Below are 23,374 nucleotides of genomic sequence, written 5' to 3' on the forward strand. Positions count from 1 at the left end.
ATCTCATAAAGTACTAGTTCCTCTTTATTTGGCACTGGTTAGGCCTCACCTGGACTATTGTGTCCAGTTCTGGACACTGCAATTTAAGAAGGATGCAGACAAACTGGAATAGGTTCAGAGGAGAGCAAGAAGGATGATCAGAGGACTGGAAACAAAGCCCTATGAGGAGAAACTGAAAGAACTGGGCATGTTTAGCCTTGAGAAGAGAAGACTGAGGGGAGATATGAGAGCACTCTTCAAGTACTTGAAAGAGTGTCACACAGAGGAGGGCCAGGATCTCTTCTCGATCATTCCAGAGTGTGGGACATGGAATAATGGGCTCAAGTTAAGGAAGCCAGATTTCACCTGAACATCAGGAAAAGCTTCCCAACTATTAGAGCCATACGACAATGGAGCCAATGACCTGGGGAGGTGGTGGGCTCTCCGACACTGGAGGCCTTCAAGAGGCAGCTGAACAGCCATCTGTCAGAGATGCTTTAATTTGAATTCCTGCATTGAACAAGAGGTTGGACTTGATGGCCTTGTAGGCCCCTTCCAACGCTACTCTTCTATGGAAACTTCTTAACCACCTCAAAAGTAAGATAAATGCAACAAAATCCCAGCATTCCACCCATGAGAATTTCACTGACATTTTCTCCTCCTTTTTGAAAATATTTGAATGCAATTTATTTTCTGATCAATTGATGACAAATGGGGGAGAAATGAAAGAAATTTTTAGAATAGCGCTACCCCCAATTAATTGGGCAGCAGATTTCTCTGTAAAATTATTTTTAATATATCTACTTATAAAAACTGCAGATATCAGGTAGTATTCAATGACTTAGTTGAATTCAGCCCACTTCTCTCTTCCAACTGAGGAAGAGGTTCCTCTTCAAAGAAGAGGCCATCTGGAACGGAGGGATGCTTTTGTTTTGTTTTTTGCTTCAGAACTTACTGGGTTCCTTTTTTATTCATATGCAAATGTAATGGATTAATGTATTAGCTAATCAACCCAGACCCGTATGATTAATTGGCCAGGGTTTCTGTAACCCAACCGGTGAAGCAGGATTATTATTTATTTCTACCCCACCTTTTTTCATGAAACCCAAGGCGGCTTACATATGGTTCCCAGGCTGTCTCCCATCCAGGCACTGACCAGACCTGACCCTGCTTAGCTTCAGCAGGGAGCTGGCCACATGTGCCTTCAGACCATAGCCTGGGACGTGACGTCGGATGTGGTTGTAGTAGCTCTACTTTGCCTTTAGTCACCTCCAGAGCAGCCTGATTGGACCAGAGTGGCAGTGCGATCCCAAATGGCTGGAGGGCACCAGGTCGGGAAAGGCTACTCTAGAGAAAGAACTTTAAAGATCCATATGTTGGCTGCAATGCGGACGTCATTGGAGTGTGTATACCTGTGTGGCAGAAAGCTCTCTGTCCCGGTACCTGGTGCATCCACCTGTATGATACAAGCAGCCAAAAGCATAAGTTTGCAAATTGCCTGTGAAAATGTGTTACAGCAGCACTTGGCAAATGAGGTGTGTGTTTTGTCCATGGAAAAGACCTAAGAGAATTTCATTTTTATTGCAAGGATATATGTGAGACTGCTTAATTATTTTACGCAGCTGTTTTCTAAACTGGCCTTCTGTTTTTAGAGACCAATGTTTTCTAAAATCACTGCAGCTTCAGAAAATAATGTATTTATTTTGCTTTTTGCTTGTTTTCTCTGTTCATTCTCAAGGCCTGTTTTTCTCCCTCTCTTTTAGCCATGTCTGCATTTGAAGTTCAGCCGCTTCCAGTTGAGGTCCATGAAGGGAGTGTGGCTCGCTTTGCATGTAAAATATCTGCCAGCCCTGCTGCCATCATCACCTGGGAAGTAAATCGGACAACTTTGCCAATAGCCATGGACAGGTACGGATAGTTTGTTTACTTAACGCTGAATCTGTTTGTTACATCTGTATCCTGCCATTCTTCCAAGACGATAAGTGCAGAGTGTGTCAGGGTTGTCTCATTTTATTGGGGGACTGAGGTAAGGCTGAGAAAAAGTGAATTGATGTTACCCAATGAGCTTCATGGCTGAGCAGGGATTCAAACTCTGGCCTCCTTGGGACCAAGTCCAGCATCCTGCCCTGTTCATCATGCTGGTTCTTATATTCATTCTGAAACTCAAGGGATTGTTTGCACTTTAAAGGTTCAGATTGTGAACTTTAAAAAAGAAAAGAAGCTGTTGGTTGTGAGATGACTGTTTCTGAGGATACAGAACATGCAAGGCTGGTGAGAGGATTTTAGACCGGAGGTTAGAACTGCAGAGAGAGAAGAGTGTTATATGAGGGCAGATGCTTGGAAATTTTGTTCCCCATGATGATGAGATACTTCATATCTAGTAGGAAATGTTGATTTGCTTTATCTTCTCCCTTCCCATGATTCTTTCAGGATAACTGCATTACCGACGGGAGTGTTACAGATCTATGGTGTTCAGGTGAAGGATGCTGGGAATTATCGCTGTGTCGCTACAACGGTAGCCAACAGGCGCAAAAGTGCTGAGGCGATGCTTACAGTTGTCCCAGGTATCTTGAAAATAACATGTTTGTTCTGGCATGTTCCATTGCATCAGCAACAGACAATGGGAGGACAACCATCTTTTCACTGCAGGTCTACTCTTTCATAATGTGGGGCCTGATCCTAAGACTTGCTGTGTCATGTTCATGTTTGGTGGGTCTCTATGTGTATGTCAACTGTGCATTTCCATTTAACTCTTTGCTTGTGCTTTTTTTTTAAGCCTCCAACATTAAGGTTTTCCACAAGCCATCCATTATAGCTGGTCCTCAGAACATCACAACTTCTCTTCACCAAACTGTCATCTTTGAATGCATTGCCACAGGGAATCCAAAGCCTATTGTTTCATGGAGCCGTTTAGGTGAGTCCTGAAACTGATTTTCAGCTCTTAGCTTCCGGCAGGTTGAAGACGGTCTTCTCTTTCTTGTTCCTCGTGATGAGGAGTAGGTGTGAGTAGGAGAAAAAGAGGTAAAGAAGGAGCTGGCCTGTGCTGTCCTCTTTCCAATGGATGCCTACACACGATTGCTGCAATAGGCGATGTGCAGAGCCGTGATGTCAGGCAGACAAGAGCATGTTGAGGATGGGACAACAGGGCTCAAATGTCACCCTTGTGGTTTCCAAGAGAACCTCGAGATTCCTTGAGGAGAAGATCAGTAATGGAGGAGAAGCCTCTGCAGCACCCAGATGAGCCACAATTGTCAGGCAGCAGCATCCTCCGCAGACTAGTCAGTGTGGAAAGCTGCTTCCCTCCTCGAACGCAGGGGAGGCCAACCCGGTTCCCTCTGAGGGAGGCATTCCTTCGGAAGTACTGTGATAGGAGGGGCTGCTGCTCAGTAGCATGCAAAAGTCCAGGTCTGTCTGGGAGAGACTTGCACCTGAAGCCCGACAGAGCCCCTGCCTGTCTGGGTAGGCAGTACAGTACTGGGCTAGGTGAACCAGCAGCCTGACTCTTCCTGGACTCCCATGTGTGTGTGGGGGTGGGGGTGTCACATGCCAGTGGGACCGGAGCCCCATCCCTCCATGCATCCATTCTCTTGCTCTCCAACACACACCACATGCTCCCTCTCCTTCACCCATTCATACAAGAAAGGATTAATTTCTTCATCCTCTTTCTCTCTCACATACATACTCCTGTCCATCCATTTACATATAGAAACACGCACCACATTCATCTGTTCATTGTCTTTACACATGCACACCCCACACTTTGTTTTAAATCCCTTCCTGCTCTGAGGTGGTCCTGCCCAGGAAACATTTTACACCAGGGAAATCCCATTCATGCAATGAGGTATGTCCCCCCCCATGCAAATTGCAGGCGGGGGGGGGGGCTGATGTGGATTGGGATCCTGGGATGCCGGGTTGGGGAGCTGAATTCCTTTGCTCCTCACTGCAGTCTTGATCCAAATGGGCTCCCTTTGTCTGAAATTTGAATTGGAAAAATCAAATCAAATCAAACTTTATTATGCGGTCATAGACCCAATATACAATTGATTTAACAGGAGGTAAAAGAATATAAGTTATAAAATAGAGCTAACAGAGCTCATATTAATACAGCATTAAAATAAACATTACTGGCTAAGAGAGATCTTCTTACGTATAATTTGGGCAGCAAAGATGAGCTTAGCAGCAGATAGGGTGGGGAAAAAGTCCCCATGCAACTGCAAGCCCAAGGTGGTCTGCCTTGTGCCAGAGCTCATATGGGCTGCAGAACCGTCACCACTTCAGCAGTGGGATGTCTAGAATTGGCATCAGCCTCTTTGCATTGGTAGGAAAGTGTTTACGGAGGGAAAGGCGGCATCGTGTGCAAAGGGTGACATCAGCAGAATTCCAGGAACAAGAGGTTAAGCCTGTGCAAATGTTTGGGATCAGGTCAGGATGCTTTCACTGAGTCTAACTTGCTGGATGTCCTTCAATTACCCTTGGATTAAACTCACTGCCAAAGTGTAGCCTGGTGTCAATCCCCCACAAAGCAAAAGAGAGGACTCCAGAAGATGGACTTAGTCTGTCCACTGAGGAGCGTCTTTATCTTGTTGTCCCCAAACAGACCATAAGTCCATAGATGTTTTCAACACTCGTGTGCTTGGAAATGGAAATCTTATGATCTCGGATGTGAAAGTGGAACACTCTGGAGTTTACATCTGTCGTGCTACAATTCCTGGCACACGCAACTTCACCACTGCGATGGCAGCACTTGTTGTGCTTGGTAAGCTGACTTTGAAAGCTTCTAAGTGTTGGGTGTGGTGTAGGGTTAGCCATGAAAGGAATGGAGTTGCTCATGTTACACCAGATATTTTGGGCTGTAATTCCTATCCGTTCTAGCCCGTACAGGAATAGCATAGTCTACTGTTGTCCCCAATGCTGTTTAACATCTATATGAAGCCCCTGGGAGCGGTCATCAGGAGATTTAGGGCGAGGCATCAGCAGTACGCTGACGATACCCAGCTCTATTTCTCTGTAACATCTGAATTTGGAGAGGCCGTGCAAGCCCTGGACCGCTGCCTGGACTCGGTGGTGGGCTGGATGAGGGCCAATAAACTGAGTCTGAATCTTAGCAAGATGGAGGAGCTGTGAGTTGGTGGTTCCCAAGTTCAGATGGTCAGTTGTCTGTTTTGGATGGGATCATACTTCCTCTGAAAGAGCAGGTCTGTAGTCTGGGGGTGCTCCTGGATCCATCTTTGTCACTAGAAGCCCAGGTGACCTCGGTGGCTAGGAGTGCCTTTTACCAGCTTCAGCTTGTAAGACAGCTGTGGCCATTTCTGGACCAGGATAGCCTGACCATTGTTGTCCGCACACTGGTAACCTCCAGGCTGGATTACTGTAATGTGATCTATGTTGGGTTGCTCTTGACGTTGGTCTGGAAGCTGCAGCTAGTGCAAAATGCAGCAGCAAGATTGCTCACTGGGGCAGGGTATCACCAACATGGCACCCGGCTGCTGAAAGAATTGCACTGGCTGCCCATTTGCTACCGGGTCAAGTTCAAGGTTCTAGTTTTGGTGTACAAAGCCCCATACAACTTGGGACCAGGATACCTGAAAGACCGTCTTACCCCTTATATACCCAGTCGATCACTGTGCTCTGCAGATGAGGGCCTCCTGCAGATTCCATCTTATCAGGAGGTCCGTTCTGCACAACACGGGAAACAGCCTTTAGTGTGGCAGCACCTACCCTGTGGAATTCCTTCCCCTTAAATATTAGACAGACGCCATCTCTGTTATCTTTTGGGCGCCTACTGAAGACATTTCAAGCGCTATAACCCAGAGGCTTGAAGTGGTGGGTGGCAAAGCCGGGTACGAAATGCTCATAAAATAGCCAAATAACATCTCATTGAAAATGGATCCTACTGTGCAACTGCTCCCTGCCCCTCATCCCCAATCCAGTCTGGATGAAGGAGCCTTATAGCCCTCCCCACAGGTGCTTTGCATTTGGCAAGTCTCCAGGGGAAGCAGGAGGAACGCGCATCCTGGGCTTGCCTGAGCACGATTCTGTTGGAAACATTTGAGTTGGCTGGTTGCTTATCTACTACATTTATATGCCACCCTTCAGCTAATGCACTCAAGGTGGTTTACTTGTTGTCGTTGGTCATATCATGTGATTTGGAGATCCTGGCAGGAATTTCCATCAGCAGTTAATGAAATTATGCCAGGCTAGCCCATTAGACCAGTGTTCCCCAACCGGGTGCCCTCCCAATGCTTCAGACTACAGTCAGCCCCAGCCAGTATGGCGGTCCTGGAAGTAAGTGTTTTAAAAAGTAAAGAAAAGTAACTTTTTCATATGACTGTGGCAGGATGCTTCCTTTATACTATGTTTTGGAAAAGGAATGAAATACCTCAACTAAAAGAATGCGAGATTGTGGCCCAGCTGGTTAAAGTTAACTAATATAGCTGGTGTGAGGTAAGGTAAGGTAGCCAAATAAATAATCTGTTTATTGAAAAATTGTATTACATAATGTAAAAATGTATTAGTGTAACAAAATACAAGAAAACCCTGAACCATATACTGTATATTGTTGGGATTGATAATTCTGAGCTGGATATATATACACAATTACAAAAAATTAAAATAATGGGACATCAAAGACAGGATTTTTAAAAGTCTCAATAAAGTGTGTAAATACGTAGAAAGATAATGGTTTGCAAATGTAATAGCCATGATACAAAATGGAAGGAAAGAGGAAAATGAGCCTGCTCAGGTCGCAACTCTTGTTTCATCACATGCAGCTCCCCCTTCATTTGTGGAGTGGCCGGAAAGCTTGACGAGGCCCCGAGCCGGCACAGCCCGTTTCGCCTGCCAGGCGGAAGGTGTCCCACCTCCCAAGATGTCCTGGCTGAAGAACGGGAGGAAGATCCATTCCAACGGTAGAATCAAAATGTACAACAGGTGAGAATAGTCAACTGTTTCACAACTCCTGAGCTAATGAGGATGTATGAGTGGAGGTGCGCTCCTGCCAAAGCAGGGAGGCAAGGTGGTGGATTTGGGGTGTCACAGTGAAGGATGGGCAGGTCTGCCCCATGGAGAGCACGATAATGCTCTTGTGTAGTTGTGTTCATTTCAACATGGTTCGTAGAGGAGAGCTTCTTTGCAGTTGATTGTATTCATTGGGTGGGTGCCATGTGGATTTTCATAGCCACTCTGTGTGCAAGATAATTGCTGGGCCCATTTAGGATTTGTTCCATCCAGGTCAATTCCTCCTGCCTCTGCAGACTTGCACATTTTTTGAAAGGTCTTATACCTGGTGTCCACCAATGTGGTTTATGTGGCCAATCACTGTAGCCATTATTAAGAGTAGTTGCTGTTCCTCTGGTGCCTAGGAGATCAGTTCTCTGACCAGGGAGGCATGCAGATGACAGGTAAAGAAGTGCCGTGGATTGTGCCTTCCAAATGTTTTGGGTTCCAGCCCCATCAGCCCCAGCCAGGACGGCTGGTGTACAGGATTTAGAACAACCTGGGGCAAAACATTTCTTTAACCCGCTCTGTGTATATTAAAAATCAGTTTTAAAAACTTAATTAGAAGGAGAAGACTGTGTAGTTAAGGGAATAGCCTTGAGTTAATAAATGGCCAATCATTCAAAGTGATTTATAAGATGCTTTGAGTCCTCCTTCTTTTACACACACAAAAAGGGACTAACACATTTATAAACAGGAAAAGGTGCTTCCGCCTTTGTTGACTGGGAGATCTCAGTGCTTAGGGTGGGGGTGGGGAGCCTTTTGGGCTGGCCAGCCAGATCACTGTTTGTCCCCACTTCCACAGGCCAGCGTTGACAGGTGGGCAGGACAACCCACATGTCGATAATTTATTGTTATTAGGATGTCAGATGATTGACAGGTGGGCTGATTGACAGGTTCCCCATGTGCCCAACAGCCACCTGGGAACAGCAGCTAGAGGACCTTTGACCAGAGCCAGAGCTGCTTCCTGCAGGGATCAGCTGCACACCTGAGTTCCCTGCAGGGGACTCAGTTTGAGAGTGAAGCCAGCCATATCTCTACCTGCCCCTCCCCTATGAGGCAGGTGGGCCTGATTTGGGGACATTTGGCCCATAGGCTGGAGGTGCCCTACCCCTGGCATAGGGACAGGGAGGAGATGGTTTGCATGCAGAAGTTCCTGGGTTCACTCTTTAGCAACTCTGGACAGCAGGGCTGTGGATGACCTTGTCTGAGAACTGATTTCGCCCCTCATTTCCTCATCTGTAAATGCATCCAAGACCAAAGCGGAGACAAGGTCACCCATGGTATTGGGCTGTGCAGGTGAATCCAGTGTCTTCTAATTTTGTTACTATTGCAAACTTTTCAGAAAATTGTATTTGACCTTTCCCCATGCAAGGATTTTATTTATTTATTTATTGCATTTGTATACCGCCCCATAACCGAAGTTCTCTTGAGAAGAACTTCAAATAATGTTCTTTTTGTTATTTTTCTGTGCCTTTTTAATGGTGGTGAGCAGAATAAATTCTTAGCAATAATATTGAAATGACAAACTTTTGGTCTTTCTGTCCCTTGTCACTATGAGTGTCCAGCCACTGTCAGTTTGAGTATTTCATTTTAATGTATTTCATTTAATTGCGATATGCAATCAGTTTTTTTAAATAAGATAAAATTCTGTACATATGAAATGGATGGTGCAAATATATTAAGTTGAGTTGGTGGATCTTGCTTTCTTTTAATGCTACCTGGCCTCTTTTTGACTATCTGTCTAGCAAACTGGTGATCAACCAGATCATCCCTGAAGATGATGCTATCTACCAGTGCATGGCTGAAAACAGCCAGGGCTCCATCCTCTCCAAGGCACGATTGACGGTAGTTCTGTCTGAAGACAGGCCCAGTGCGCCCTGCAACGTCCACGCGGAAACTGTGTCAAGTTCAGCCATCCTTCTGGCCTGGGAGAGGCCGCTTTATAATTCAGACAAAGTGATTGCTTACTCTGTGCACTACATGAAAGCAGAAGGTAAGCACCAGTGCTCTGATGAGGCCGGCTATACTACTGTTTGGTTCCTCAATATTTGGGTCACAAGAGGATGTTCCTTGTCTCCTTTAACCACAAAATGGGTTGTTCAGAGCTGTTTAGGGGATGAGTGTGAATGAACCTATTGTACTTCTGAGAACAAGCATCCTTCCTGGCTGGGCAGGTGCAGGGAGCCAACGTGGAAGATTTCTTCTTCACCCCACTCAAGTTATACAGCATTTCCTTTTATTATTTATTTATTTATTTATTTAAAATATTTCTATAATGCCCTTCTACCCTACAATAGGGCACTCAGGGAGGCTACAATAAAATAGCACACATATATAGTAAAATACACAATAAAAACTACGTACACTACACTCAACATCTAAGGCCCTCCTCCGGGTGCCTACTCCAAGGGAAGCTCAGAGGGTGGCAACAAAGGAGAGGGCCTTCTCAGTGGTGGCCCCCAAATTATGGAATGATGTCTCTGACGAGGTGCGTCTGGCGCCATCACTGTTATCTTTTCAGTGCCAGGTCAAGACTTTCCTCTTCTCCCAGGCATTTTAGCATGTGTTTTTAAATTGTTTTAAATTTTTAAAATTGTTTTTAAAAGATGTGTTTTAAATTTGTATGGTTTTTAATGTTTTTAGTTACTGTAAACCGCCCAGAGAGCTTCAGCTATGGGGCGGTATACAAATACAATAAATAAATAGATAAATAAATAAAAATAAAAGATAAAAAACTTTAAACACTGTCAGGCTTACCACGAACCCCTATTCACAGGGTCGCCATAAGTCGGAGTAAATGTGAAGGCAGTACATTTCCATTTCCATTTTGTTGGGCCCCGAAATGTATTTGGATGCATGTATATCTAGAATTGCACTTTAATATCTTCACCAGACTCAGTGTTTGCAACTGGATTGGCATATGGAGGATGGTATGGTGACCATCATCCATGTTTTTGTACCTTCCAGACTTGACTGCTTCAACATGTTCTAAGTAGGGCTGTCATTGAAGAGTATTTAGAGGCTTCAGCTATGGAGTCAGAATTCTGGAGAAGATAGCCATGACAGTTGTAGAACTCCAGTCTTAAGAGATCTGTACTGGCACACATTGGCTTCCAGGCACAGTTCCAGTGCCAGTTTTAACCTTTTAAATCACCTGGGGCCACTTGAGGGTGCCCATCCGCTCACATGAGCTCAGCCTTGCAGCTGGAGGTGCAAAATATTCTACTTCCACCCCTGAACCTCCCACGGATCTCTGTTCAGCAGCTCCCTTGAGCAGCACGGCACTCATTCAGAAGGAGTTCCTGGGCTCTCTCAGCCATACTGATCTTTTTAACTACTTGACATATTGAATATTTCTGTTTCTCATTATGAAGAGTCACTGAGGATTGCAAAAGATTAACCACTAAGTTAGTGTGTGTGAAACAAAAATAAATATATGTATTTAACTTACACTTTTTGAAGTTTATAAAATACATTTTATAGATACAAAAACTAAAAACAAAACATTTTGATGTATCATTAGGTTTCTGAATATTATATGGGTACAATATGTTAACTGATGAGCTGGTTAAAATAAAGGCTTGGATGTTGATTCCACCTTGTTAATTGGTCTTGTTCACCATGCACAGTTGATAGCCCTCGGTTCAGCTGTTGCGACATCCTATTTAGCCTGCCCTAAAACACTCTGGGGAAAAGGCAATTTTATGCATGTGGGAACTGTTGAATTGCAGCAGCTGTACCTGGTGCGGCAACCTTTTGTTGAAGTAGCTAGTTAGACTTTATTTTTATGTCATCTTTCCACCAAAAAGTCCTCCAAGCTCACAGAGATGAACACAAATTTGAAATTCAAGCAACAAAATTCAACTTGCAAAAATGGAAGAGGACAAACTCCCAACACCTTAAAAAAACCCTTAAAAGTCATCATTTCTAAGAGCAAAGGCCAGTCTCCACCAAAAGAATGTCAACGCGAACAGCAGTACATTCTCAGAGGGCAGCTCCTCCCTGTAAAGGTCCCAGGCAAGGGAGGGAGTGAAAACACTTGCTTGTTGATGGTCCAGCACAACCTCTCCCATGCCGAAATGGGCATTAGACAAATTAATGGAGGAGGGCAGGGCTATGCATTGCCTCCAGGATCAGAGGCTCTGTGCTCTGAATGCCAGGGCTGCTGGGGGAGCTCTGGCTCCAGCAGGGGAAGACTGTTGGGGTTCCCATTGCAGCATCTGGTTGGCCACTGTGGGAAACATGGTGCAAGGCTGGGCCCCCTTTCCGTCTGATCCAGCAGCTTCTTATGCTCTTGTTTATAATTGCACTATTCAAGGGTAAAGCTGAGGGATTTCTACTTCCTGTTGACAAAGCACTGAGCTTTTTACAAGCCAGGCATTGCCCCATTCATCGTAAACAAATGCAGCGCTTCTAAAGTGCACTCCAAACATCAGATGATATTCTTCCTCCCAGGCAGAATAAAAGTTAGCGTTGAATAAAATTGGGCCGGGTGGGGGCCGGTAGCAGAGAAAGAAACAAATGGGAGTCTGTGAGATGAAGATGGAGGGGGGAAATCAAATTGGGGGTAGGGGAGATGTTCGTTGTAGTACTAGGAAGAATGGGGGCTTGATGAGGGAGCGTGTTAATTCCTTGTTAGTGGTTGAGGAAAGGAGAAAGGAATAGCTGATGGGGGCTGGGGGAGCCTGCCTTGTCTTCTCTGCTGCCTCTTCTGTTAGGGGCCTCTACATGAAGTCTTCCCAGCTATTCAAGACCAGAACAAGCCCTTTCATTTGGGGTTCAGGGATCCTGCATTGCAGGTCAGAAATCTGTGGCATGTAGTTCCTAATTAACCAGCCATTAATTAGAGGGTTGTGAGTTGCTCATAATCTTGCCTAATTAAAAAGCTGTCAAGTTAACTCTGAATTGTGGGAAAATTGGTTGGTGGAATTTTTGTTACTCAGTTTGTAGAATTCTGTTCTTAAGAGGAGAGGCTTAAACGGCTTCAAGGAGTATTTTTATTTTGTTTTTAACAATGTTGACAACCGGTTTGGTATGAACTGTGCATTAAGAAAGGGCCACTGCAGTGGCCAGCCTTCTTCTGCTTTAGAACGTTGCTCTGGAGGAATGAAGCAGAACAAAGCCCTGGTCTGCTGTGCAGTGTGGTGCACATTTGAATGTAAATTGCTGTATGTTCTAAACTAATCCTTGTTGTTCTGTTCCTGAATTAAAAGAGGCGCACGCATCCAACATGTCCAGTCTTAACTGTAGCCTTTGCATTCGAGTGGGGGCCCGGCCCAGAGCATCTTCATTGATTAGGTTTGTGTTTTTAAGCAGCCACAGCACAGCCCTCCCATTTCCCCAGGATCCAAAATGAGGGGGCTGTGAATGGTTTTCAAAGGCAGGAAGGCTCGCTAGTTCCAAAGCAGGAGATCCAGAGATTGTGATTGGCTGTTGAGGTAATTAAGGCTCGTCTGTTGTCCTTCCTGCTTACTCTGCATACTTTGTTGTGGTTTAGTTTTCTCAATGGAGATTTTGGGCTGATTCAACACATCCACATAGAGAGCTTTCTGTTCACCAAGTCCCAAAACTCCATAATTTATAGAGAGGCACAATGTGGTAGCATGAAACTGCTTTCACTCAAACAACAAAATATACCTCCTTCCAGGCCAATCCTAGCATTTACTGAGAAGTGTCCCATTGGTTTCAGTTGGACTTACTCCCAAGGAAGAATATTTAGGACTGCAGCCTTGTAGCCACTCTGTCCGAAGCTGCATTACATACAAGTAAATCCCCCTGATTTTGTCTACCTAGCTCAGGGTTTTTTCCCCAAGGTAAAAGTTTATAAGATTGCAACCTGAAACTTGTAATCCTGCAGAGAGGTTTCAGCATTCTTTTGTTTCTAAAAATCCTTTATGTATTCCAGGTTTAAATAACGAAGAATATCAGGTTGTTATTGGAAATGATACAACACATTATATTATTGATGACCTGGAGCCTGCTAGCAACTATACCTTCTACATAGTGGCCTACATGCCCATGGGGGCTAGCCAGATGTCCGACCATGTGACCCAGCACACTCTGGAAGACGGTGAGTTGTCCTGTTACATCACAGGAAAAATGGTCATGTGCTCCAGAACATCAGTTCCTACAGATGTTGCTATAAGTTGCTTAAACTCTTAAAAGATTTGTCCTACAGTGACTTCAAGTTGTATCGTGGAAAGATCACCAAGTCTAAGAGAAGGTGCACACACTGGAGTAGAATTACTTGCTGTGCCCGTCTGAACTGGGCATCTACCATGAAGTGACTGACTTTAGGTGGCAAATTTTGAGGTAGTACTGAAGGGAAGCAGATTATCAACTATTTTGTTAAAAGCAACAATAATAATACATTATCCTCTCCCCCCTCCCCAGTTGGTCTGCACAAGAACTCATTTCCAGTTTGGAGGCCTCTTTATGGTCCCAACCACCACTTGATGTACAGTGGCTGGTTGCCCACAAGAGGGCCTTTTTAGTTATGATTTCCAAGATCTAGAATGTACTCAACTATCCACTCAAGAGAGGCATCCGCCTTGAGCGATGGATGTTAGATGCCTCTTAAAGGTGGCATAGGGGGAGGGGGACAGATCTGACTCATGGTACCCAGTCCTCTGGGAAGTCCTCCTGCATGGCCCCATTAAAATGAACAGGAGATGGGGGAAAGCTCACGGGCATATGGCTCCACTGTCTGTTGGTCTGCCAGCCTTCCACCCCACCAGCCACCACTGCCCCACCTGCACCCCAGTCCTAGAGTGCACGAGGGCCAAAAGCTTTGGGTTGAGGTTGAAGAGTGGTGGCACAGTGTGCATCTGTCTACCCAGAGTTGCTGGTCTACTCATGAGTAGGGGTGGAAGCATCTGCTAATTTAGGTTCTCTCAGTTTCTTACTTTTTCCAGTCTTAAATTTAATTCTTCACATTCTTGCAGCCATTCACAATTTAAATAAATAAATAAATGATTCTCATGGATATTCTTCAGCATTTTAGTGCAGCATTTCTCTTAATAAACACATGTTTGTATGCAGTTTTGACTAACGTACACATTGTTGCAAGCAACGTCTCCTAATATAGTGCATTTTTATAATCATTGTTTAGTTGGCGATCTGCATCACAACATTCAGATACGTGTAATTTCCAGAGGATGGCTGTGTCTTGGTTCTCATACTGTTTTGGAAAGCGCAGACTTGACAGGGTCTCAGTGAGCTTTGGTGGCAGCATCATTGCTGTCCTAGCAGGAAGAAGTACAGTTTGGCCAAAGGGGTAGTCAAGGAAATTAGACCAATTCCAGAGATCTTCTGCTGATAGAGGAAGCTTTTAAGGGAAGGCAAATGTGCAAGATCAAACAGCTCCAGGGCTTGTGTTCTGCTGGCCAGCACTTACACCTGTCCATTCCCTCCCTTCCCTCCTCTTAGTCCCTCTGAGGGCTCCTGAAATCAGCTTGACCAGCCGAAGCCCCACAGATATTCTCATCTCCTGGCTGCCGATCCCAGCGAAGTACAGGCGAGGGCGGGTGGTCTCCTTCCGCTTGTCGTTCCGCCTCAGCACCGAGAGCACCGTTCAGGTTCTGGAGCTTCCAGGCACGACATACGAGTATCTCTTGGGGAGCCTGAAGGCCGACAGTGTCTATTTGGTTCGTATTTCTGCTGCAACTCGGATTGGCTGGGGAGAGGCCTCCCTGTGGACGTCGCATCACACGCCGAAAGCCACGAGTGTCAAAGGTGCGTCATGTTTCAGTTTAAGGTCCAAATGTGGATCTTTTTGTTAAAGTTGCCGTTACGCTGCAAAATGCCTTTAGCTCGAAACTAACCTGAATTATCTAAGCTGTCCCTTGCTTTGGATATTTTGACCTTGCAGACCTGTGACTTGATTGAAGTTTATATTTGCTCCTGCATAAACTGGTTGCCTCCAAGCTCTGTGATAGGGAGCATTAGTTTTGCCATCTGATAGGCCTGGCATTGATGCACTGGACCTCCCAGGGTATATCCCAGAGAGGGGAGAGACGCGGCTCCTTGATGGAGCATGGAGAGAGGCCCAGGTTCAGCCCCTGGCACATCCCTGGGGAAGAGCCAAGGCCCCATGGCAGAGCATCTGCCCTGCATGCAGAAGGTCCCAGGTTCAGTCCCCGGCAGCATCTCAGGTAGGGATAGGGGAGATCTCAGTCTGAAACCTGGGGAAGTCGCTGCCAGTCAGTGCAGGCAGTTCTGAGCTGGATGGACCTTTGGTGCGACTCAGGGCAAGGCTGCTTCCCCTGTCCCTGTGTATGTTCCTAGATCCAGGCCGGGCTGGGAGAGACCCGTGTCGGAAACCCTGGAGATCTGCTTCCAGCCTGAGCGGCCTGAATTAATGGTCTGACTCGGGAGAAGGCCATTTCCATGCTTTCTCATTGTGTCTCCAGTGCGAAAAAGAAACCTTCTCCTTTCCTAGTGCCAAAGTCTCCGGAGCTGCGCCTGGAGCCTCTCAACTGCACCACGATCGCGGTCAGGTGGCAGCAAGACTTGGCGGGTGCAGCAGCCATCCAAGGCTACAAACTGTACTACAAGGAAGAAGGGCAACAAGAAAACGGGCCGATCCTGCTGGAGGCCAGCGATGTGACATACACCGTCAGTGGTTTGGGTGAGTCTGTACACAGCTTCTGCCTTCCATATTTCTGAAGGAAAAACCGCATTCATTTCAAAGTAAAAGCAAGGGCAGCACTTTTTGTTAGAGACACTCTTGAGCAAATTAAGTGAAGATTACATTTTAAATATGAGTGGAGTCAGGTTAGCCAGACACTTGCCTCCCATCAGAATTTCTTAAGTCTGGAGAAGCTCTAGAACAGCCTTTCCCAACCAGTGTGCCTCCAGATGTTGTTGGACCGTGTGACGTCCTTCCCTGGCACCACCTGTGAAGCTCTCACTTTGTGGCTACCAGCAGACAGGAACGTCAGGTTTATTCTTACCCTTTACAGCACTAGCACAGATCTCAAAAGATCCCACTGCTAGACAGCACCACCCGACACTCTGTAACCCTTTTAGCCAATAGACTGTGCCTAGTCTCTGCCTGCCTATTCCGATACCTTGTGTCAATGGGTATAGGTAATTTGTACCCCCCCCCTGCAGACCCTTGACTCTGAAGCTTACAGCCCTGGGTTTCTCTGTGGGACTGGATACACTTTCCTCTGATCCGCCGCTGCCACCATTCGATACAAACTGTTCAGCCTTGGTTACTTTGCTATTCCCTCTGGTATGTGTATCCCAGCTGAAGGAATCAGGCTTTTATTTAACCAATAAATATTTATTTAGTATTAGAAATAACAAGATTACTTAAGGAATGTTTCACAAGCGTATGGTTTCATCTATATTCTGTTATGTACTTGACTTCTTACTAATTGCCTCAGAACTCCGACTCACTCTCAACACCAACCTCCAAACACCACCAAAACCTCTCTTTCACCCCAACCTCCAACATCCACCACCCTGATTCAACTGCCATTCTTCCATTTATACTCCCAGCCATTCAAACGCTCAGCCAATCATCCAGCATTCTACTGCTCATGTACTCCCCCTCCTCTTTCACTCCACTTACCATATATCTTCTATATAACCAGCACTTACCATATTTACAATATAAGCAGGAACATCACAGACCACAACTCCCATCAGCCTCAGCCAGCATTGCCAATGGTCAGGAAAGATGGGAATTGTGGTCCAACAACATCTGGAGGCACTGGTTGGGAAAGGCTGCTCTAGAAGCTGCTTCTGTGCTTGCATTCAGAGGGGCAACTGAGAGTCACTTGGTCTGGATGGCTTTTGATCTGTGAAGGTTGCTGTGCTTTAAAATATTCCTTAAAAGTTCCCTTTCACAAGGTTGATGTGGCTCTGCCGTTATGGGTCACGTCTGTTGCTTTTGTCTTATGATGGGATATTTTAATCCTCTTATTTGCCACTTTGGATATAAAAAAGCAGCATATCAATAAAAAAACTTAGTGAATATTCACATTTACCTCAGATTGTAGCAGACCCACAGGGAAATGTGAGGAGTGTTTCTGTCCTGAGGGGGCTGTCCCTAGGGGATGCAGGGCCCAGGGCAGCTCCACTGTGTGCCGCCTCCCTCCTGGCTCTGCCACCCTCCTTCTCCGCAGGGCAGCTTAGTTGTTGTGGTTGAGCAGCAGCATCCGCTCACCACACAGCCTGCCCACACTGCTCTGTTCTCCTAGCAGCGGCAGCAGCAGCACGGGGACGCCCTCTCCCTCCTCCCCCTCCTCCCTCCCTGCTTTATTTAGCCTCACCCCGGGGGGGGGAGAGGTGTACCAGGTACAGCCCCCTCCCCAAGTATGTGGTCTAGGACAGTTGCCCGTATTTTGCTTTGTTTTAATATATTTAAAGTCTGTTTCTTAGATGTGTTAGAGTGTTTTTGTGGTTTTGCCTGGGAACCACATGCTTGCTTGCTTGGTGTCTGGTGCTGCTGTGGTTGCAGTTCCTACCGATCCTAAGGTGGGGGTGGGTAGGGAGCGCTGTGGGGCAAAGACGCCGGCGTGCTGTGAAACCAGGTGTTGCCGCTTGCAGCTTGGCAGGAAACTGAAGCGCTGCTCTTGCTGCAGCCTGCCAAGCGATGTGGCCATGCCTCTGCTAGGCCGAGTGGCCATGGCCAGCCCCCCCACTTGCCACTGCGCTTGGTCCTTGGGCATGAGGCTCTCCTTTCCTCCTTTGCCACTCCGCAGCTGCAGCCTTCTAGTGACCCCTAGCCCTGACCTGACTGAGACTCTGGAGGGGGTAGGGAGAGAAGAGAGTCACAAAGGAAAAAAAGGAAAAAAGGAAGAAGAAAAGGTGAAAGAAAAACTGAAGTGGCCGAGCTCTTAAGGAGCTCCGTCAGGTCCAGCCGTCCTCAGCGAAAGGCAGGGCCAGTCAGGAGAGCAGGGGTGGCCCCTCCCCTGGGTGTGCACTTTGGAAGTGGACGCTGCCTGCGCAGCCTGAGGGAGGTGCCATCTCAAGGGTGAGGAAGTGCCCTCCAGGGACCTCCAGGGAAAAGCTTTTCTGTATTGCATGGAGGCGGTGAGTGCAGTTCTCCTGCGTCTGCCCTCCCAGGGGAGGAGGAATATGCCAAGTTCCTGAAAGGGATCAGGGGTGTTGTGGTGAGGGAAGTGCAGGGAGTTGAGGCCTTGGCTGGCACTTCCAGGCATCAGTCGCCCTCAGCTCCCTTTAAGGGGCAGTAACCAGAACTGGGGCTGGCAAAGGTAAAGGGGTGAAGAGAACGCAGGCAGGAAAGAAGTGTAGGCACGGTAGGTCGCCACCCCCTCCACTCTCAGTAGCTCCTTCGACCTCCTCCCCAGGTTCTTCTTCACTCCCGTCCTCCTCGCCTCAGCCGTCCCCCATCTGCAGCAAGAGGCAGAAGGGTAGGGGCAAGGACCGAGCCTGCAAGCGGGCTGTGGCTGCGCCAACTACAGCAGAACCCACAGAGAAAGTAGAAACAGAGTAGAAAGGTGGCAGCTGTTCTGGGCCTGATTTGTGACTCAGAGGGCCCCCCCTCTTCAGACGAAAGGGAGGAGGAGGGACTGGAAGCGTCACCTCCCAAGGGGAGACTTTTTCAGTCTGAGATTTTTCCAGCAATGGTAGCCAAAGCCAGAAGGATTTTGGAGCTACTGGAAGAGCACGCGCAGGATGTCAAAGTTGAGGAGTCCTCCTTGCTTGGCTATCCAGTCTGGAGAGCAGGGATGGCCCCTCGCCCTGGGTGTGTACTTCAGATGTACTTCAGATGTGGACCCTGCCTACACATCCAGAGGGTGGTGCAATCCCAAGGGTTAGGACTGCCCTCCAGGAACCCCCGGGAATAGAAATTCACAGGAAGAACTTCCTTTTCTCTCTCTCTCATAACACTAGAACTCAATGGGGACATCCAATGAGGCTGAATGCAGGAAGATTCAAGAAGACAAAAAGAGAGAGAAAGTACTACTTCAGACAGTGCATAGTTAAACTATGGAATTTGCTCCCCCAAAAGGCAGTGATGACCACCAACTTGGATGGCTTTAAAAGAGGATTATTTATTTATTTATATATTCATTTATTTATTAAATTTATATTCCTCTACTTCTCCCCAGAGGAGCCCAAATTCATGGAGAACAAGGCTACCAATGGCTACTAGCCAGGATGGCTGTGCTCTGCCTCCATGATGAGAGGTAGTATGCGTCAGAATACCAGTTGCTGGAAACTGCGGGGAGGGGGAAGGGCTGTTGTCCGGCTTCCTAAATTCTTAGGGTGACAGAACGAAAAAGAGATTTCAAGGAGTTCCAAAAGGATCTCTCCAAACAGTGTGAATGGCTGTCTTACCATTAAGACAGTAAATGAGATCCAGTGTAAGCAAATGCAAACTAATGCATGTCGGGGCAACTTCACATACGTACTCTTGGGGTCTGAACTGGCAGTGATTGACCAGGAAAGAGATCTTGTGGGGTCATGGTGGACAGTTTCATGAGAAGGTTGACGCAGTGTGCAGCAGCTATGAAAAGGGTGAATTCCATGCCTGGGATCATTATGACTAACCAAATAAAATTATTGCCTACCTAGGATCATTCAGAAAGGGACCTAAATGTTTTTCTCTGTCTCTCATAATACTGGAAACTAAAGCCATCCAATGACATTGAACAGTGGGAGATTCAGGGCAGTCTAAAGGAAAATCTTCTGCAAATACGTTTTGCCATTATGTCTTTATATCTTGAGGGCTGCTGGGACTAAAATTTAAATAAATAGATGGGTCTAGGAGTGTAATACCTTGGGTTAGAAAGAAGAAAAACCCAATAGCACCAAGCAAATCCTTTAAGGTTCCAGAATGGGATTTCCTCCCCACTTTGGGGGTCAGACTGGATTGAGTTGTCAGAATTAAACCATAATCTCAGGTCAGTTGGCCTCTTGACCACACTTGGATTCCCCCCCCCCTCGCATTGCTGCAGAAGCAACAGAGATATTTTAGGGAGAGAGAATGCAAGGTCTTTTCAGTGGGACAAGGTCCATCTGCGAGCCTTTCCACCCAGAGAGTATCACGCAGCGGGATGGAACCCACTCAGCACAGGCCAGAACACAAAAGGACCAGCAGCACCTCAGGCAAAGCTTGTTTTTAGAAGCTATTGCTCTGTCTTTGGAAGGTGCATGCTCCTGACAGCAATGCAGACACAAAGCAGCATGCGCTGCCTTCTGTCTTTATTGCAAAGCATTTCTGAGCTTGGCTGATTTGGCCCAGCTGTTGCACATGAGGGCATAAAGCCAACACTGGGACCTTTAGAATTTACGATCAATGAAATGGCGCAGGTGGAATTTTATCGTAAAATCGCCTGGGACTTTATCTTGTAGTTATTAATGTTGCCACTGCAGTTGCAGCTGCTTAGCACGTGCCTTCTAAAGCGAAATAGAATTTGAGCTGTCACAGTGTTGTGACAGTGATGCGTGGTGTGAGCCCTCCTGGCAAGCACATGTATGGCCACCTAGAAAATTACTCAAAAGGATTCAAAAATGGTGTTACTTCTGGAAAACTGTGAATGTCCATTGTTGGCGTTTCCTCTTTCCATCTCAGCTTCCCAAAGTGCCTGACTCAGCTTAGCTTGATTAACCGTTGGTCATAGCTGTCAAATTACACTGCCACATGTCATGCCATGATGTCACAACAAAATCAGTGATGTCATTTTGAGGTTTCGAGCTTGCTGGATTCAATGCCTTCTTTCACGTATAGAGCGACTCCGCCACCAATACGTCCTTCCCTGTCCTTCCGATATAGTTTATATCCAGGGATAACCGTATCCCACTGGTTTTCTCCATTCCACCAGGTCTCCGTTATGCTCACTATATGAATGCTCTCCTCTAAGACCAAGCACTCCAGTTCTCCCATCTTGGTTCGCAGGCTCCTAGCATTAGCGTACAGGCACTTGTAAGCAGTGTCTCTCTTCAAGGGTCTTTGGCACTTGTGGTTAGGCCTGTGGTAATTTTGCTCTTCTGAATTTATATCCTGTGCCCCTGCTCTCACAATGCCTACTTCTAGGCCTACCCCTTTTAAAATTTCATCATTTCTTTGGTTTTTATCCCAGGGGGGAGGTTTATTCCGAACCGGACCTTTCTCAGCTCCTGTCAGGTTTCCCCCCTCAGTCAGTTTAAAAGCTGCTCTGCCACCTTTTTAATTTTAAGTGCCAGCAGTCTGGTTCCATTCTGGTTCAAGTGGAGCCCGTCCCTTTTGTACAGGCCCGGCTTGTCCCAAAATGTTCCCCAGTGCCTAACAAATCCAAACCCTTCCACCTGACACCATCATCTCATCCACGCATTGAGACTGCAAAGCTGGGCCTGTCTGGCTGGTCCTGCGCGTCGAACCGGTAGCATTTCAGAGAAAGCCACCTTGGAGGTCCTGGCTTTCAGCATCCTACCTAGCAACCTAAATTTTGCTTCCAGGACCTCACGGCTGCATTTCCCCATGTCGTTGGTGCCAACGTGCACCACGACCACTGACTCCTTCCCAGCACTGTCTACCAAACTATCTAAACGACGGGCGATATCCGCAACCTTCGCACCAGGCAGGCAAAACACCTTGCGGTCTACATGCCCATCACACACCCCACTGTCTATGTTCCTAATGATCGAATCACCCACTACAAGGATCCCTCCAGCCCCTGGAGATATATCCTCGGCATGAGAGGATAGCTGCTCATCCCCCAAGGAATGGGTCCCTTCTAAGGGATCATTTCCCTCTTCCTCAGCTGGATGCTCTCCTTCCCCGAGACCATCGTTGTCCATGATAGCAGGAGAGCTATCATCGCTGGAGTGGGACACAGCTATAACGTCCCTGAAGGCCTCCTCCACACACCTCTCTGCCTCTCTCAGCTTTTCCAGGTCCGCCACCTTGGCCTCAAGGAAATGAAGTAGTTCCCGGAGAGCCAGGAGCTCATTGCACCGAGAGCACACCCACGACTTCTGTCCAACAGGCAGATAGTCGTACATGCTGCAGGCGGTGCAAAACACTGGAAAGCCCCCACACCCCTGCTGGCTTCTTACCTGCATAGTTTTGTTTAAGGTTTATTACGTCAATGGGTTGGAGACTGCGGTTTAGTTGAGGTCAGGGAACAGACGGGCAGAGTGGGGGGCCCTGGCCTCGCCCTGCTGCCGAACTCGCGCTGCTGCTTAACTCACCTTGACGCTTCGTCAGCTGGGGCTCCCTCTAGCTCGTGGAGCAGGCAAATAGTGGTAACGAGAGAGGAAGTTCTAAGCTTAATGGACAATATAAAAACTGACAAATCACTGGGCCCGGATGGCATCCACCCAAGAGTTCTCAAAGAACTCAAAGGTGAAATTGCTGATCTGCTAACTAAAATATGTAACTTGTCCCTTGGGTCCTCCTCCGTGCCTGAGGACTGGAAAGTGGCAAATGTAACGCCAATCTTCAAAAAGGGATCCAGAGGGGATCCCGGAAATTACAGGCCAGTTAGCTTAACTTCTGTCCCTGGAAAACTGGTAGAAAGTATGATTAAAGCTAGATTAACTAAGCACATAGAAGAACAAGCCTTGCTGAAGCAGAGCCAGCATGGCTTCTGCAAGGGAAAGTCCTGTCTCAGTAACCTATTAGAATTCTTTGAGAGTGTCAACAAGCATATAGATAGAGGTGATCCAGTGGACATAGTGTACTTAGACTTTCAAAAAGCGTTTGACAAGGTACCTCACCAAAGGCTTCTGAGGAAGCTTAGCAGTCATGGAATAAGAGGAGAGGTCCTCTTGTGGATAAGAAATTGGTTAAGAAGCAGAAAGCAGAGAGTAGGAATAAACGGACAGTTCTCCCAATGGAGGGCTGTAGAAAGTGGAGTCCCTCAAGGATCGGTATTGGGACCTGTACTTTTCAACTTGTTCATTAATGACCTAGAATTAGGAGTGAGCAGTGAAGCGGCCAAGTTTGCTGATGACGCTAAATTGTTCAGGGTTGTTAAAACAAAAAGGGATTGCGAAGAGCTCCAAAAAGACCTCTCCAAACTGAGTGAATGGGCAGAAAAATGGCAAATGCAATTCAATATAAACAAGTGTAAAATTATGCATATTGGAGCAAAAAATCTGAATTTCACATATACGCTCATGGGGTCTGAACTGGCGGTGACCGACCAGGAGAGAGACCTCGGGGTTGTAGTGGACAGCACGATGAAAATGTCAACCCAGTGTGCGGCAGCTGTGAAAAAGGCAAATTCCATGCTAGCAATAATTAGGAAAGGTATTGAAAATAAAACAGCCGATATCATAATGCCGTTGTATAAATCTATGGTGCGGCCGCATTTGGAATACTGTGTACAGTTCTGGTCGCCTCGTCTCAAAAAGGATATTCTAGAGTTGGAAAAGGTTCAGAAGAGGGCAACCAGAATGATCAAGGGGATGGAGCGACTCCCTTACGAGG

At 46.7% G+C, this 23,374-nt stretch overlaps 1 protein-coding gene across 1 annotated transcript in view; it reads left to right on the forward strand.

Annotated features, from left to right (window-relative positions):
* The window catches only part of PRTG (protogenin), a 118,349-nt gene that overhangs the window by 46,657 nt on the left and 48,318 nt on the right, over positions 1–23,374 (forward strand). Inside the window, exons 2-10 of the mRNA XM_061595353.1 lie at positions 1,743–1,887; positions 2,410–2,543; positions 2,756–2,893; positions 4,577–4,735; positions 6,750–6,909; positions 8,724–8,971; positions 12,884–13,048; positions 14,407–14,712; positions 15,419–15,607. Coding sequence (XP_061451337.1) covers positions 1,743–1,887; positions 2,410–2,543; positions 2,756–2,893; positions 4,577–4,735; positions 6,750–6,909; positions 8,724–8,971; positions 12,884–13,048; positions 14,407–14,712; positions 15,419–15,607 — 1,644 coding nt within the window. The remainder of the gene's footprint in view (positions 1–1,742; positions 1,888–2,409; positions 2,544–2,755; positions 2,894–4,576; positions 4,736–6,749; positions 6,910–8,723; positions 8,972–12,883; positions 13,049–14,406; positions 14,713–15,418; positions 15,608–23,374) is intronic.

The sequence above is a fragment of the Rhineura floridana genome, chromosome 14 (assembly GCF_030035675.1).
Source record: "Rhineura floridana isolate rRhiFlo1 chromosome 14, rRhiFlo1.hap2, whole genome shotgun sequence".
In the NCBI taxonomy this organism is placed as follows: domain Eukaryota; kingdom Metazoa; phylum Chordata; class Lepidosauria; order Squamata; family Rhineuridae; genus Rhineura; species Rhineura floridana.